Genomic DNA, 12665 nt, shown 5'->3' on the forward strand with positions numbered 1-12665 from the left:
TCCCCATTCATCCTTTGATGGACACTTAGATTGTTTCCATACCTTAGCTATTAGAGAAAAGTACATTGTTGATGGAAATGTAAATTGCTACAGCGATTATAGAGAACACTGGAGGTTCTTTAAAAAATTGAAAATAGATCTACCATAGACCCAGCAATCCCACTACTGGGTATATACACAAAAGAAATGAAATCAGTTTGTCGAAAAGTTATCTGTATTCCGGTTCATTGCAGAATAGTCATGATAGCCAACATACCGGTAATAAAACTCTTCTTTCATTTGGAGCACTAGCTAATAAAAGGACTCAGGTAAATTACCTTCTCATGTGGACTGAATGTTTAATGTGTCACTATCTATCCAGGGCAATTGTATTTTGAAATGCAGATGCTAGCTAACACATGAATCTGTCTTTGGTCGTGACAAAGCTTTTGCTGTCATGGAAACATCCGTCTTTTTTCAATAAAGAAAGGAGATCATCAAGAGAGATTTGCTACTTGTTGCATTGTTTGCCAGCTTGGATTCATTAACTCAAACCTCTTGCGGATTTAGCTAATAAAAATACAGGATGCCCGGTTAAATTTAAATTACAGATAAACAACAAATGATTTAGTGTAAGTACACCTCAAATATTTCTTTTTTTTTTTTTAAAGAATAAGTATGACCCATGTAGTATTTGGGACATACACTAAAAAAAAATTACTCGTTGTTTATCTGAAATTCAAGTGTAACGGGGCATCCTGTGTTTTATCTAACTATTGTAAGTAAGCTGTGTGAAACCTTGGATCAGGTTGCTCTTAAATGGTTTGTGTTTATTCTTGTAAACAAAAAGTCTCGAAGACAAAGCAGATGTTCCAGTTACTGGAAAGACTTGAGTTCCGGTTCCCTAGCTCCTTGAGTTAAGCGTAAGAGAGGCCAGCTCAGCTGTGGGCGAGATGGTCCCGAGAAGCCCCGGGCGGGCCACCACCTGGTGAGGGGCTGTCCTCGGGCCGGGCCGGCCTGGGGCGGCCCCTCCGGCCCCTCCGCGCTCACCGGCGGCTGGGGCCCGGCCATCGCAGCCCCAGCACAGCCTCGGAGCCGACGGAGAGCCGGCGCCTCGGCCGACCCGCTCCTCTCCCCCCCTTTCCCGCTCTGTCGCGGGGCCCCATTTCCCGAGAGACCCCGTTCCGCTTCCCCCTCGCCCTTGCCCCGTGGGGTGGGATGGAGAAGGCTGCGCTTAGAATTAACAGCAAGTTCCGACATCAAGAGCTCGCCCCACGCGGGTGGCCGGCCGTCGCTCAGTCCCGCAAGCTCTCCGGCGGGAGGAGGGGAGGCCGCCGCCCTGCCAACCTGCGGTTCGGAGGGCGCTTCGCTCGCGCTCGCGCTTTTTCTGTTTTTTTTTTTTTTTTTTTTTTTTTTTTTTTTTTCCGTCGGAGGAGAGAAAACAGCCCGGCGCGGGAGTGTGTGCACAGACCAGAAGTGGAGGAGGGACACACCCTCCTCCGCCCGCCCAGCCCGCGCCTCTCGGAGGCGTCGGGAGGCGGCCCGCGCTCACGAGGCCGGCGGACTGCGGGGAGCCCGCGCCGGCGGGATGCTGCTCCTCCGGGGACCCCGGCCGTGGCGCCCGCGGCGGCCGCCCTCCCTTAGCACTCCGGCCCGAGCAGGTCCGCGGCCGCCGACGCCCCAGGTAAGACGGCGGGCGCAGGGACAGGGACTAGCGCGCCGGGCGGGGGCGGGGGCTGGAAAAGTTTTCGGGGGACACTTGGGTGGAACGGAAGCCGGGCGGTTGGGGAAGTTCACTTCGTTTCCGCGCCAGAGGACCCCACAGTGGTCGCCGGGCCGCAGACGTGGGCCCGGGGGCCGCGCCCGGGGCCGATGACAGGCCAGGCCAGGGACGGCGAGGGTCGCGGGCCATCACCCGGCCGGGTTGGGGTGCGGGGACTCCAGGCTGCGGCCGGGCAAGCGGCATAATACCCGGCGAGGCGGTCTCCGCGTCCCGCCCAAGGTCCTGAGTAAGTTTCCAGGGCCGCTGTGCCGCCGGCGTGGTGATCGATGCTGGAGGGGGCCGAGAGAAGGATGGAGCCGAGCGGAGCGGCTGCCCCGTGGGGACCGCCGTCAGCGAGGGACACCGCCGTCCTGCCGACTCGAGCCCCTCCCTGCCTTCCAGAGGGAAGGAAAGTCGTGTTTCCTTCCGAGAGCCGAGCCGGGGGAATCACGAGCGAGGGCTTGAGTACCAGTGGGCCTGACACCGCGGTGCCGTGGTCTGCGTTGGAGCCGCTGCTCGGAGAAGGGAGGCGGGAGGGGAGCGGATGTCGCCGAGGGAGACGGAGGACGCGGAGGTGCCGCGCGCCCGGCGGTAATGGAGCCGAGGCGGCTCGCGGTCAGCGCGGAGCAGAGGCAGGGCCTTGGGAAACGCGCCCTCCAGGTGTGGGGTTCGCGGGAGTCGGTTCTGAGTTTTACTTTCCACCCTCCGTCCCCCACGGTCCCCCATCCCCTTAGATTAGTGTTAGATTTTAAAGAGAAAAATACGGGTTTTGATCGTTCAGTTGCGTTGTTTAAAAGAAAAGCAGAAAGTAAGGAATGCCCTGATAGTGTCACTTTCACTTCCTGTTTATTTTTTCCCCCTCGGTCTCAGGGCTTCAGAGTTTGCGTTGATGCAGGAAATATTTAAATGCACTTTTTAAATGCCTCCCCCGGGTGTTTGAAAGAGAACGAAGAAGGGCATTCTGTTACTAATACCTAGGAAAAGGGACAAACTCAAAATGTAAAATGGTCGATTTAATAGAGTAATTGGAGAGAGAGGCTTTTTCCACTTTGTAAATTGTACTTTCATTACAGGTGTTAACACGTTACAGTCAAAGATAAACCGAACAGTAAAACAGCCCAATACAAGGAAACCCCTTTTCCATACACCATTTAAACACCACATGAATGATTCAGGTTTCTTTTTTTAATTAAATCCATTTAACATTTTGATCAGAATTTTTGTAGATCCCAAGAATGGCTGCTCTTTCTCAAATGATCAACTCCAAGCTCTTTTTTTCAGATTCCCACTTGATGCCCTTTAGGGTAGTGCCATTGCATACTCTCAGGGATGTGGATGCTCTTTTAACAGAAATAGAAAATGATACAGTGGGGCTTATTAGGCCTAATTGTAGGGGAACAGTGGTTAGTACTTTGCTCCTCAATAATCATCTTGAGAAGCCTTACATTTGACTGTTTTTAATTTGCTGATTTTTGAATCTTGACTGTCCATACAGTTAAGTAAATTTGCTGGACTTTACAAGTGGAAATGCTTCCATCATTTTATTTGTCTGCTAAAAGACCCCCAAGGAATTAAAGACAAGCCTGTGAATTTGCTCCTTTACGTGCCTCTTTGAAATGGTATAAAGAAACTGACAAATATCTTGGCTACCTAAGAGTTTTAGCTAGATTGCTAAACCGTATCATGGAATCAAATCAACTGGCTGTAGAGACATTTTTAATTCTAAAGTCTCACTGGTTTGTGGTTGCTTCATTTGATATGAAAAGTCCTGTGGCTAAAGGCAAGTATTATTTCTATATATATATGTCTTGCCACACTTTCAGAGCCCCCAGAGCCTATGAAAACAGCGGAATGACCAGTGATGTTTGCAACCTGACAGCTCATAAAATCCTAGCTTGCAAGGACTTGTGATTAATAGTATCTCAAGTGAGTATTCCAAATTATATTTGGCCTTTTCTGAAACTGAGTGTGCCTTGTAGGAATTTAGTAACTTTGAAAAATACACAATTCTCATCCTTCATATGGTAGGTGAGCGATTGTCTGCCAGTGTTTTGTGGGGGAAATATTGTCAAAATGGATATGTTTGGTGTAGCAGAATTGCGTTTTTAAAGAACATATTTCATCTGAAGCTTAAGAGAGCAGGAGCATGTTATATTACATTTGGCCAAGGCTGGCCTGGTGTCCATGGTCACGTTCTGATGGCGGCATATCTGCTTGTCAGGACTCTGGCTGAGCGGTTGTCAGGGCAGTCTGTGGCTCCCGCTGGTCTCTCTGTGCTCCAGGACTCAGCTTTGTGAGCTTATGGTGTCTAAACAGAAAGCTCTGGCCTCCCTGTCTTAGCTTTAATTTTTTGCTGCTTAGTTTGAGAAATTCTCTGATGATTTCAGGCCCCCAGTATAGCATTTGAGTCCCTACGTAAGCCATGTGTAAAGCGTAAAAAAAAAATCCAGTTTACTTTGCAGAGAAGTCTAAGTTATCGAGTATGTGTGTTTTTTTTAACTTCTACAAAAACAGCATATACCTGTTTGAATCCTACCACTAAATATTAATTTAAAAATTGTTTCATTTTTTGGAATTTCATAGACATGTCATTGTTGTTTGACACTTTCCTACCAATCTATCTCATATTTGTAATTGGTGCATTGCATTCTCATCTGAGGAGAGCGAGTGGTTGTATGTTGGCAATTGTACTTACACTATAGAAAAGACACTGAGGCTGTGGTTTCAAAGTAATTCTAGACAAGTTTGTCTATTAAATATTAAGCATTACCATCCTCCCAGCACTTAGGTATTAGTGCTGGGTGTTTTGTTTTGCGTTAGTGCTGTTTTACAGCAAACTTGCAGCTACGAAATCATTTTGTATCTTGGCAGATAAATATTTGTTGAATGAGGTACCAATGAAACTAGGTTAGAAAACCTGAGGCTAACATTGGTTGATCTAATAGCTGTGTAAACTAAATGTGTTTATGTCATAGAATAGAAATAAGCAACTAAGTCAATTGGTATTAGGCAATGGGATCATCTGAGTGCTGAACTGGCCTTGTCACCATTTACCTCTGTGAACTTGCCAAGTCTTTCAGTCTATCTGGGCCTGTTTTATCCCCTTTTCAAAAATAACGGGACTTGGTTAATTGGTCTCAAAAGCTCTTTCTAGATCTAAAATTGCTATTTTGTTATTTTACCAGGGGAGATAAGTATACCACTAAATAAAATATTGTCAGTGTCAGAATGGTTGCCTGAATGGTTGAAAAATCCTCTTTTATGATCTTATGCAGTCACTAGAGTGGCAGTTTTACCTAGTGGTTGTAATAACTTTTCCCTTACAATAGAAATTGAAATTTATTTGATGGGGTGAGCATGTCATAATTGAATAGATTGTCTTGTTCTAATACTTCATTCTGTCATTACCAGTCTTCTGTGAATGTTGCTTATTCAAGAGTATCTAGCATTAAAATCCTAAAACCATAATATAATAGACATCTTGAGCTATCCTACAGGCTATAAACCAATGGATAATTAAACAGCATTATCTCAGACATATTCTAGAAGTATCTTCTTTTGATCCTGTTTAATTTACCACAGTATTAATGCTCTGGTTTTAAAACACATATCGGCTCTCTGATCTCCGAGCTGTGCATTTAGATTGTATAATATGGTGTCCCCCACCCAAATGTTTTCACTGAATTGTCCACATTGCCATACCTTCTAAGAGACAGCCTTATGAAACACGGTAGGCAATTAAAAGGTGCTCTGTAAAAGGACTCATGGGAGAAATTGCTGTCTAGTATTAGAATTGTTGGGTTTCTCCTGAGCAGATGTGGTTTATTGAAAGAGATGGAGCTAGAGTTGAAATTTCTGTAGTCTGTGAGCAGAAACAAAAAGTGACATAAAACATTAGCCCTCATGTCAAGAAACTGACAGGTGTGCAAAGCTTTATTGTGTCAAACTTCAGGGAGGAAAATCTTTCAGATGGGCAAGGGTCACCCACAATGTGAGTTCTATCTGAGGGTCTTATGATATTTACTAGATTGAGTAGATGGTTTGATTTGTACAATTGCTATGGACACAGATGGTAATCCTATTATATTCAATTCTGCTGGGAACTTGCAATTATTTGGTTGTGATAGTGTTTTTATAATGAACACATTGCTCAAATCACATCTCTAAGACCTAAAGATGAATTAGCTTATTTTCAACCTCTTAGGAATAACAGTAAATAATAAATGCCCTGAGCCTGACTGGAGGAAGGAAGAAGGTGACATTCTTGACAATTCCCTGTTGTTGTTTTCCTGATTTGTGTGCGCGTGCACGTGAGTACTCGTGTGTGGCTCTTTTTTTGCTAAATATTTTGTTTGTTTTTAGCATATGCATTTTCCTAATAGGCTGAGTAGGATATTTAAAGAGGGAATTTTAAAAGGTGTTGATAAGTAACTGCTCTGTTTTGGCCGGTAATGCAGCTAGAATACAAGCATGCATTTTTATTAGAGGGACTGATAGTAATGTGACCATAAACCTTGAAAAAAATTTGTTTTAGAAAATGTTTCACAAACAGATCAACATAGCATTGGCTTTCTAAGCCCTTGCCAGAGGATATTTGTTGTAACATTTTATAGTCTGATAACTCATTTCTGCAACTCTGCTTTGGGAATGTTTCAAGTAATATGTAATAAAGCAGTTTTCACTTTTCGGGAGAAAGTATGGTTTCTTTTGACCTTGTAAATATCCTGTTATGGGTTTGTTATCAGTGAAAGCAAAGTAAGAAAGCTCTGAAACAAGCTGCAGTTGATCCAGAAATCATGTTCTGGCCTCATCCCTCCGGACTAGTCCCACTTTCTGTTTTAGGCCTGTGTATCCCCCTCAGCCATCATTCCTCTCCTTGTGGCTGATCATGTATTTTCACCCCTTCCTCTTGTTGTTTATGCTGTTCCCAGGCAGTATGGTCTCCCTCCCGGCACTCTCTTGAACTCTATTCAAAGTCCCAGGCTGAATTCCCGTACCCACCTCACCCCACCCCACCCCACCCCAGTTTTGATGAAGTCTCTGCCAGCAGAATTAATTATACACTTTCTTTTTTACAGCCACAGCACTTACAGCACTTTCCTCATTCTACCGTGCATTAGAGTTAGTTGTGCTGGTATGACTTTCCCACTTGGATTCTCTCAGTACCCTGTAGTCAGAACGATGTCTCCTCATCTCTGATAGCCTCTGACCTGCCACAGTGGGTGCATAATAAACTGTTGTTGGGAAGAGGAATGAATGAATGGGTGAGAAAGAACCAAATATTATCTAGACTTCCTTAATGGTGTGTTTTCTTCAGCTCTGACCTTCTCAATTTCCTCTTCTCCACATACTCTAGCCATGGGATCACCTGAAGCATTCTTATCTACTGTTTGTGACATGAGCCTTGCATAATTGAAGATCTTTAAAAAGTGAACCAAAATAATCTTTACACGTATTGTGGTTTCTATTAAAAGAAAGCAGTAGTTTTAAATCATATTTTGGTTAATTGCTTTATTTCCACATCAGGATTTTTGGAAGATATAATTAACATTATTTAATGAAACAAATTCTGGAAGGACAGCCTGTTGGATGAGTAGTTTCTTGGCTGTTTTAAAGTGTGATGTTGATTTAGGATGGTTGCTCACTTGTGGGAAAGGCAGCACTTGTCTCCATAGATAAGGACTTCTCTAAATGGGATTCTCAGAATATTAGATCATATTGGTTATAGATTTGTGAAATGCTGTTGTGATTGCCAAAAATTATTTGTGTTAGTACTAAAAGCTTAACCATTAAAACTTAAATAATTTAGAACATTAATTTAAAAATCAATTATAAAAATGTTTATTTGTAAGATACAACTTCTGGGCAAAATATAAAATTAAGCTTATGGAAAATAAACTCCAAAAAAGGAATATAAATTTTGATATTAGGAAACATGCAGGTCTTTCCCTGTAATAATGCCTCCATTATCGTACAGAAGTGGGACATACTCTCCTGTGGCGCTTGGAATGGCCATGAGTGGGATTATCATCCATTGGTCCTCCAGTGCTTGGGAACCGTTAAGGGAGGTCCTTACGTGTGCCCCACAAAATTTGTCAAATACTACTGAATGTTCAACTACTGGATACATCACCTTGTACAGAGGTTGCCTTCATCCGTTTTACTTATACAGCCTAAAATCTGAGGTCTTTGAGCATGAAGAGGGACTTTATGTAAATCTAGAAGGTCCATGCAAGTACCGAGGCCATTATGCCAATATTTCTGGACTTTGGGGCCAGAGTGGATAAGCAGGATGATAATGGAGGTTCCAGCTGCGACCTGAGCCTTTGCTGCTACTTGTGCTGCTCTCACCCTCACCGATTCCAGGAGCTGGTTCTAGCTTGATTCCTAAAAATGTTTCAATTGCACGTTTGGCTTCGCTTTCCCTCGTCCTGGTTAGGTTGGTCTATTCTGACATGTAGATACCACTCCTCATGTTTTTGGTGTTTCACAGCTAAGTCCTCATCTGTGATGTTTTAATTACTCATAGTGCCCTTGCCCCTAAAGTGGGTTTTGCCTTTTATCTAAGCCCTGAGACGTTAGTTTCAGTTGACTCATGAGAGTTAAACAAATATCAGAGACAGTAGGTACTAAAAAAACTCAGAGAAGGAACATTAGAAATTGAAAAGATGAGAAGTGAGATTTCATCTAAGCTCAGATAGTAGACTAAGGGATTAGCAGACATATTTGAGCGGGAAGAGTGAGCATAAGCATAGAAAGTGGAGTCTGAAAGGGGTCTAGTAAGAATTCTGATCAGGCTGCAGGAAGTATTTCCTGTGAAGTGTGCTCCTTGATCTGACTGGGATTAGAATTTTATGCATCATATTAAAATCTTATAGGAGTTATGTTTATTGAATTAAACTCTATCACAAACTACTATCTTGCAAAGCATCTTTTCCAGGAAAAACAAATTCTCTGTTCTTACAAGTTGGAAGAATTCTGGGCTAAGCCATACCAAGTTAAATGGATTCCTTTCCTACAAACTTTTGGGAACTTTACTTTGCTAATGGGCAGTGGGACAATCTGAAAGTGGGAAAGAGGTTGATCACAGACCTCTTTGATTCTGCGGCATTCCCAATAACTTATCCTAGCATACTGGTCCACAGAATACAATTGGGAAACACTGCATTAACAAATTAGATTGGGGATGGATGATGTTGAAAAATACATGAACTCCTATTGTTTTCTAGTTTATTTTCTCTGGCATAACTAGTATTGCCACTGTGGCTCTACTGTACTAGACCATTCGGAAATGCTACATTCGTCAGCCTTCTTTGGGGCAAGCATGCGACCAAATTCCGGATATCCTACATGATGTGGAAGTACAACTTCTACTTCTCATCCTTAATTAGGAAACTGATTTCTCTCTTCTACCCTGTTCTCCCTCGCATGGGCTGGAATGCATATGTGGAAGGGGTGAGCCAGCCTGGTCCCTGCAGAGGCAAACAATCCTCTAGATGATGGTGGAACAAATAGACAAAGGGCCCTGGATCCCGGGATGACCTTAGTGTCATCTTACTCACCTTCAACTGCCTACCTACTAGAAAAGCAAGCACGTCTCTTATTTAAGTCCTATGTATTTTTAGGTCTCTTTGTTAAAGCAGCTTGGCCTCTTCCTTATTTTTCCTAGTGGACGACCAACCAGCCCAACCAAAAGTCTCTGAATAGAGAGATTAAAGCAGAAGAGCAGAGATATTATGAGATGGATCCTATTGGAGTTTCTCAGAAAGCAACACTACAGAAGCCACAGGCATGAACCTGAAAAAGAACAACAACCAATACCTGGCTGTAATGTGTTGTATAGCGCATAACAGTTCACCTTGTGCTATCTCCACCTGTCATCCACCCATTCTATTCCCAGTTAAAGCCTTGCTTTGACTTTACCACTTCCATAAATACATTCTTTCCTGATTACTAGATAGCAGTCATCTTTCCTTCCTGTGTTTGCCTATAGTTCACTCATTTTACTCTTCGTTTGGTACTTGTATACTCCCTTGTATTAGGGCTTTTTGTGTTTCTGTCTTACCAGCACGCCTGCCTCCCCCATGAATATTCTCTTTCTCTGTACATTGTTTAACTCCCAAAGAGCAGGACTTTTTGGTGTTTATATTTGGGGGCATATTATGTCTTTGTGTTTCTTATTCTGCCAGTACAGGTGCTTGTCGTAGTGCTAAATGAATCAGGTATAAGAAGATAGCTTCCACTGTCTTTATGAGAGATGATGTTGGTCTTGTAAACGTCTCTGTAAAGATCCAAATAGTACACATGTTAGGCTATACAGCCTGAGGTCTCTGTCACAACTACTCAACTGCCATTGTAGTGCGACGGCAGTTTTAGACAGTACCTAAATGTATGGGCTTGACTGTGTTTCAAGAAACTTGATTTACAAAAATGACAGTAGACCAGATTTGGCCCATAGGTGGTCGTTTGCCAAGCCCTAATCAATAGACTCTGTACCAAGGTTTTGGCAGTAGTAGCAGGCTCTGTTCTAGAAGGTGAATCTGGATCGGGCAATCCTGTGAATCATGGTCACTGTACATGGAGCTGGAATAACAGAACCTGGTACAGTTGAAAATTGAAAGGAAGAATCTGAAGATGTATAGGGATTTCAGCATGTTAGGGTTATACCTGACCATGGGGCCACAGTGCCTAGCAGGTGTCAAAGAAGGAAGAGAATAGGAAGGCTGGGACTAAGAAAATAAGTTGCTGCCCAAAGTCAGAGGAAGAATCAGAATCCTATGGTGAGTTCTAATTACTGTGGGAAAAGTGACACGACGATGGGTATAAAGGTAAAGACTTGGATAAAGAATGTTAAGAGGCAGTACACTGGCATGGACATTTATTCCAATAGGTTTATTTCTCTTTGGAATTGTCACTAAACTATGGAACCATTTGTCTTTCATCTGAACCCAGCATTAGAACTTAGTGTGTATGTTTTTCTTCCCTTTTCCTTCCCCAAACCTTTTTATAAAAAATGAATTTTTTGGGAGCATTTGACATCTTGCTTCCCGGCATATGTCATCAGTTTGGTTCAAATAAATTCTCATAAAATTTTTTTAAAAAAGAATTTTCCATTTCTAATGGTTAAGAGTACACTATGTCAATGAAACAAAAGACACATCAATAACTAAACTTCCATAGTCTTTAAAGCCAGTTTTTTGTCTCGGGAAGTAGTTCTGAGGTGAACTTTTCGGGTCAGCACGAGCTGTGCTCCACACACTCATTCAGGGATCTAAGCTACTAAGTTACTCTGTCATTTTCAGTCATGCCTTCCAAAGTCAAAAGAGCATAGAATATTTTTTTTAGGCTTGCAAGGTGTTATGGGCTAGGCCTGGAGATGTGCTCATGTTTCATTTTATATTTCACTGACTATGTCAGATGGCCACATTTAGCTGTAAGGGGGCTCAGAAATGTAGTCCTGGCTGGGAGCCACATTCCAGCTAAAACTTAATTGCTGTAGAAGAGAGAATGGATTTTTAGTGGAATTGAACTGTCTGCTGCAGTCCCTTTGTCCAGAAACAGGACAGTTTTGCTTTTTGTGGGCATTGAATTTCTAAGACTCTGTTGAGCTTTGTTTATATGTGTTCCTTAGAAATAGAGATTGGGAAACAGGGTAAACTTTATTTCTCCCTTTATTACTCCCAGGGTAAACTTAAAAAAGAAATGGTGGAAATGCAGCATTTTTAATTTGGGCTAGAATAGAAACATTTGAAACCTTGTTGGGTTCATTATAAGCTGCCCTCCAGGCTGTAACTTAATTAGGACAGGGTGTAGTCTCACTTGTACACTCTAAGCTAAGAAAGAGAGAGAAATTCTAATGTTTCAATTAGAATTTGAAGCCAGAATTCAAATTTATGTAATGACACCTGATAGGTAGGAAAAGAAATATAGTTGAGAGAAGATGCTGACTATATGGTTTTAGGGAAGGACTTACTTTACAGGAATTGTGGTGATAAAGGAGCAAAGTAAAAGTTAAAGATGTATCATGCATATCTAGTATATGAATTTAGTGGCAGTTTGTAGGCGAGCCCATTATAAATATGGTCTAAAAAAAAGAAAACTTAGGATGCTTGAAAGATGCTACCTAACTGTGTCTTAGGAAAAATGGTGCCTTACTATTTAACATCATACTGAGACTAATTTACTGTAGTTAAGGGCATATTCAGAAAGATTTATTAATCTTGTATAATGTCTCTTCATCACATTATTAATCACATCCTTTTGGCTTATACACAGGGTTTTTAATTTTAATTTTGCCAGACTTGGGTATCACTGTTGATCAGGCTTAAATGCTTAACTTTGATTGATTTTGAGATACTAGAAATGTTTTCCTAGTCATCTTCAGTCATGCCTTTGCTTTTCATGGACTTAGTATTATTATCGTTTTATATAATGAAATGGCCAGATTGTCATAAATACATTCCTTGAACTTGGACATTATATGTAATTGTCCATGAGACATTTATAGACTTTGATAAAAGAGTTGTCCAAAGGGCTATTTTATTTACACACACACACACACACACACACACACACATACACACACACAGTCTGACAATTAAGTTTGTGAACTTATCCTAGAAAAGTGCTACATATCATTGCTGAATATCACTACAGTCACCTTCGAAGTACTCCCCTTGGGAAGTTATGCACTGGCACCAGCACCTAGTCCACCCTTCAAAGCAATATTGGAACTCTTTTTCTGGAATGGCCATCAGAGCTGGCGTCGTATTACCCTTGATGTCCTGATGTCATCAAAATGTCTTCCTTTCAATATTTCCTTTATCTTCAGGTAAAGAAAGAAGTCAGGTGAGTAGGGAGCGTGTTCCAATACAGTTATTTGTTTACTGGCTAAAAACTCTTTACTTTTGTTCATCAGTGAGCT

At 42.2% G+C, this 12665-nt stretch overlaps 1 protein-coding gene across 9 annotated transcripts in view; it reads left to right on the forward strand.

The window, feature by feature from the left end:
* The first annotated feature begins 1427 nt into the window (after positions 1–1427).
* MCUB (mitochondrial calcium uniporter dominant negative subunit beta) overlaps positions 1428–12665 on the forward strand; it is an 81581-nt gene continuing 70343 nt past the window's right edge. The window contains exons 1-3 of one of the 9 annotated variants that reach the window (XM_081058499.1): positions 1428–1663; positions 3565–3667; positions 5946–6051. Coding sequence is in view for 3 of the 9 variants with exons in the window: in XM_081058495.1 (XP_080914621.1) it covers positions 1568–1663 (96 nt within the window). In the remaining 6 variants the exon portion in view is untranslated. Of the gene's footprint in view, positions 1664–1744; positions 1989–2142; positions 2402–3564; positions 3668–5945; positions 6052–12665 lie in introns of those variants that run through there. The other 8 variants (XM_081058501.1, XM_081058497.1, XM_081058502.1 and 5 more) reach the window with 8 other exon arrangements.

The sequence above is a fragment of the Rhinolophus hipposideros genome, assembly GCF_964194185.1.
Source record: "Rhinolophus hipposideros genome assembly, chromosome: 1".
Classification (NCBI taxonomy): domain Eukaryota; kingdom Metazoa; phylum Chordata; class Mammalia; order Chiroptera; family Rhinolophidae; genus Rhinolophus; species Rhinolophus hipposideros.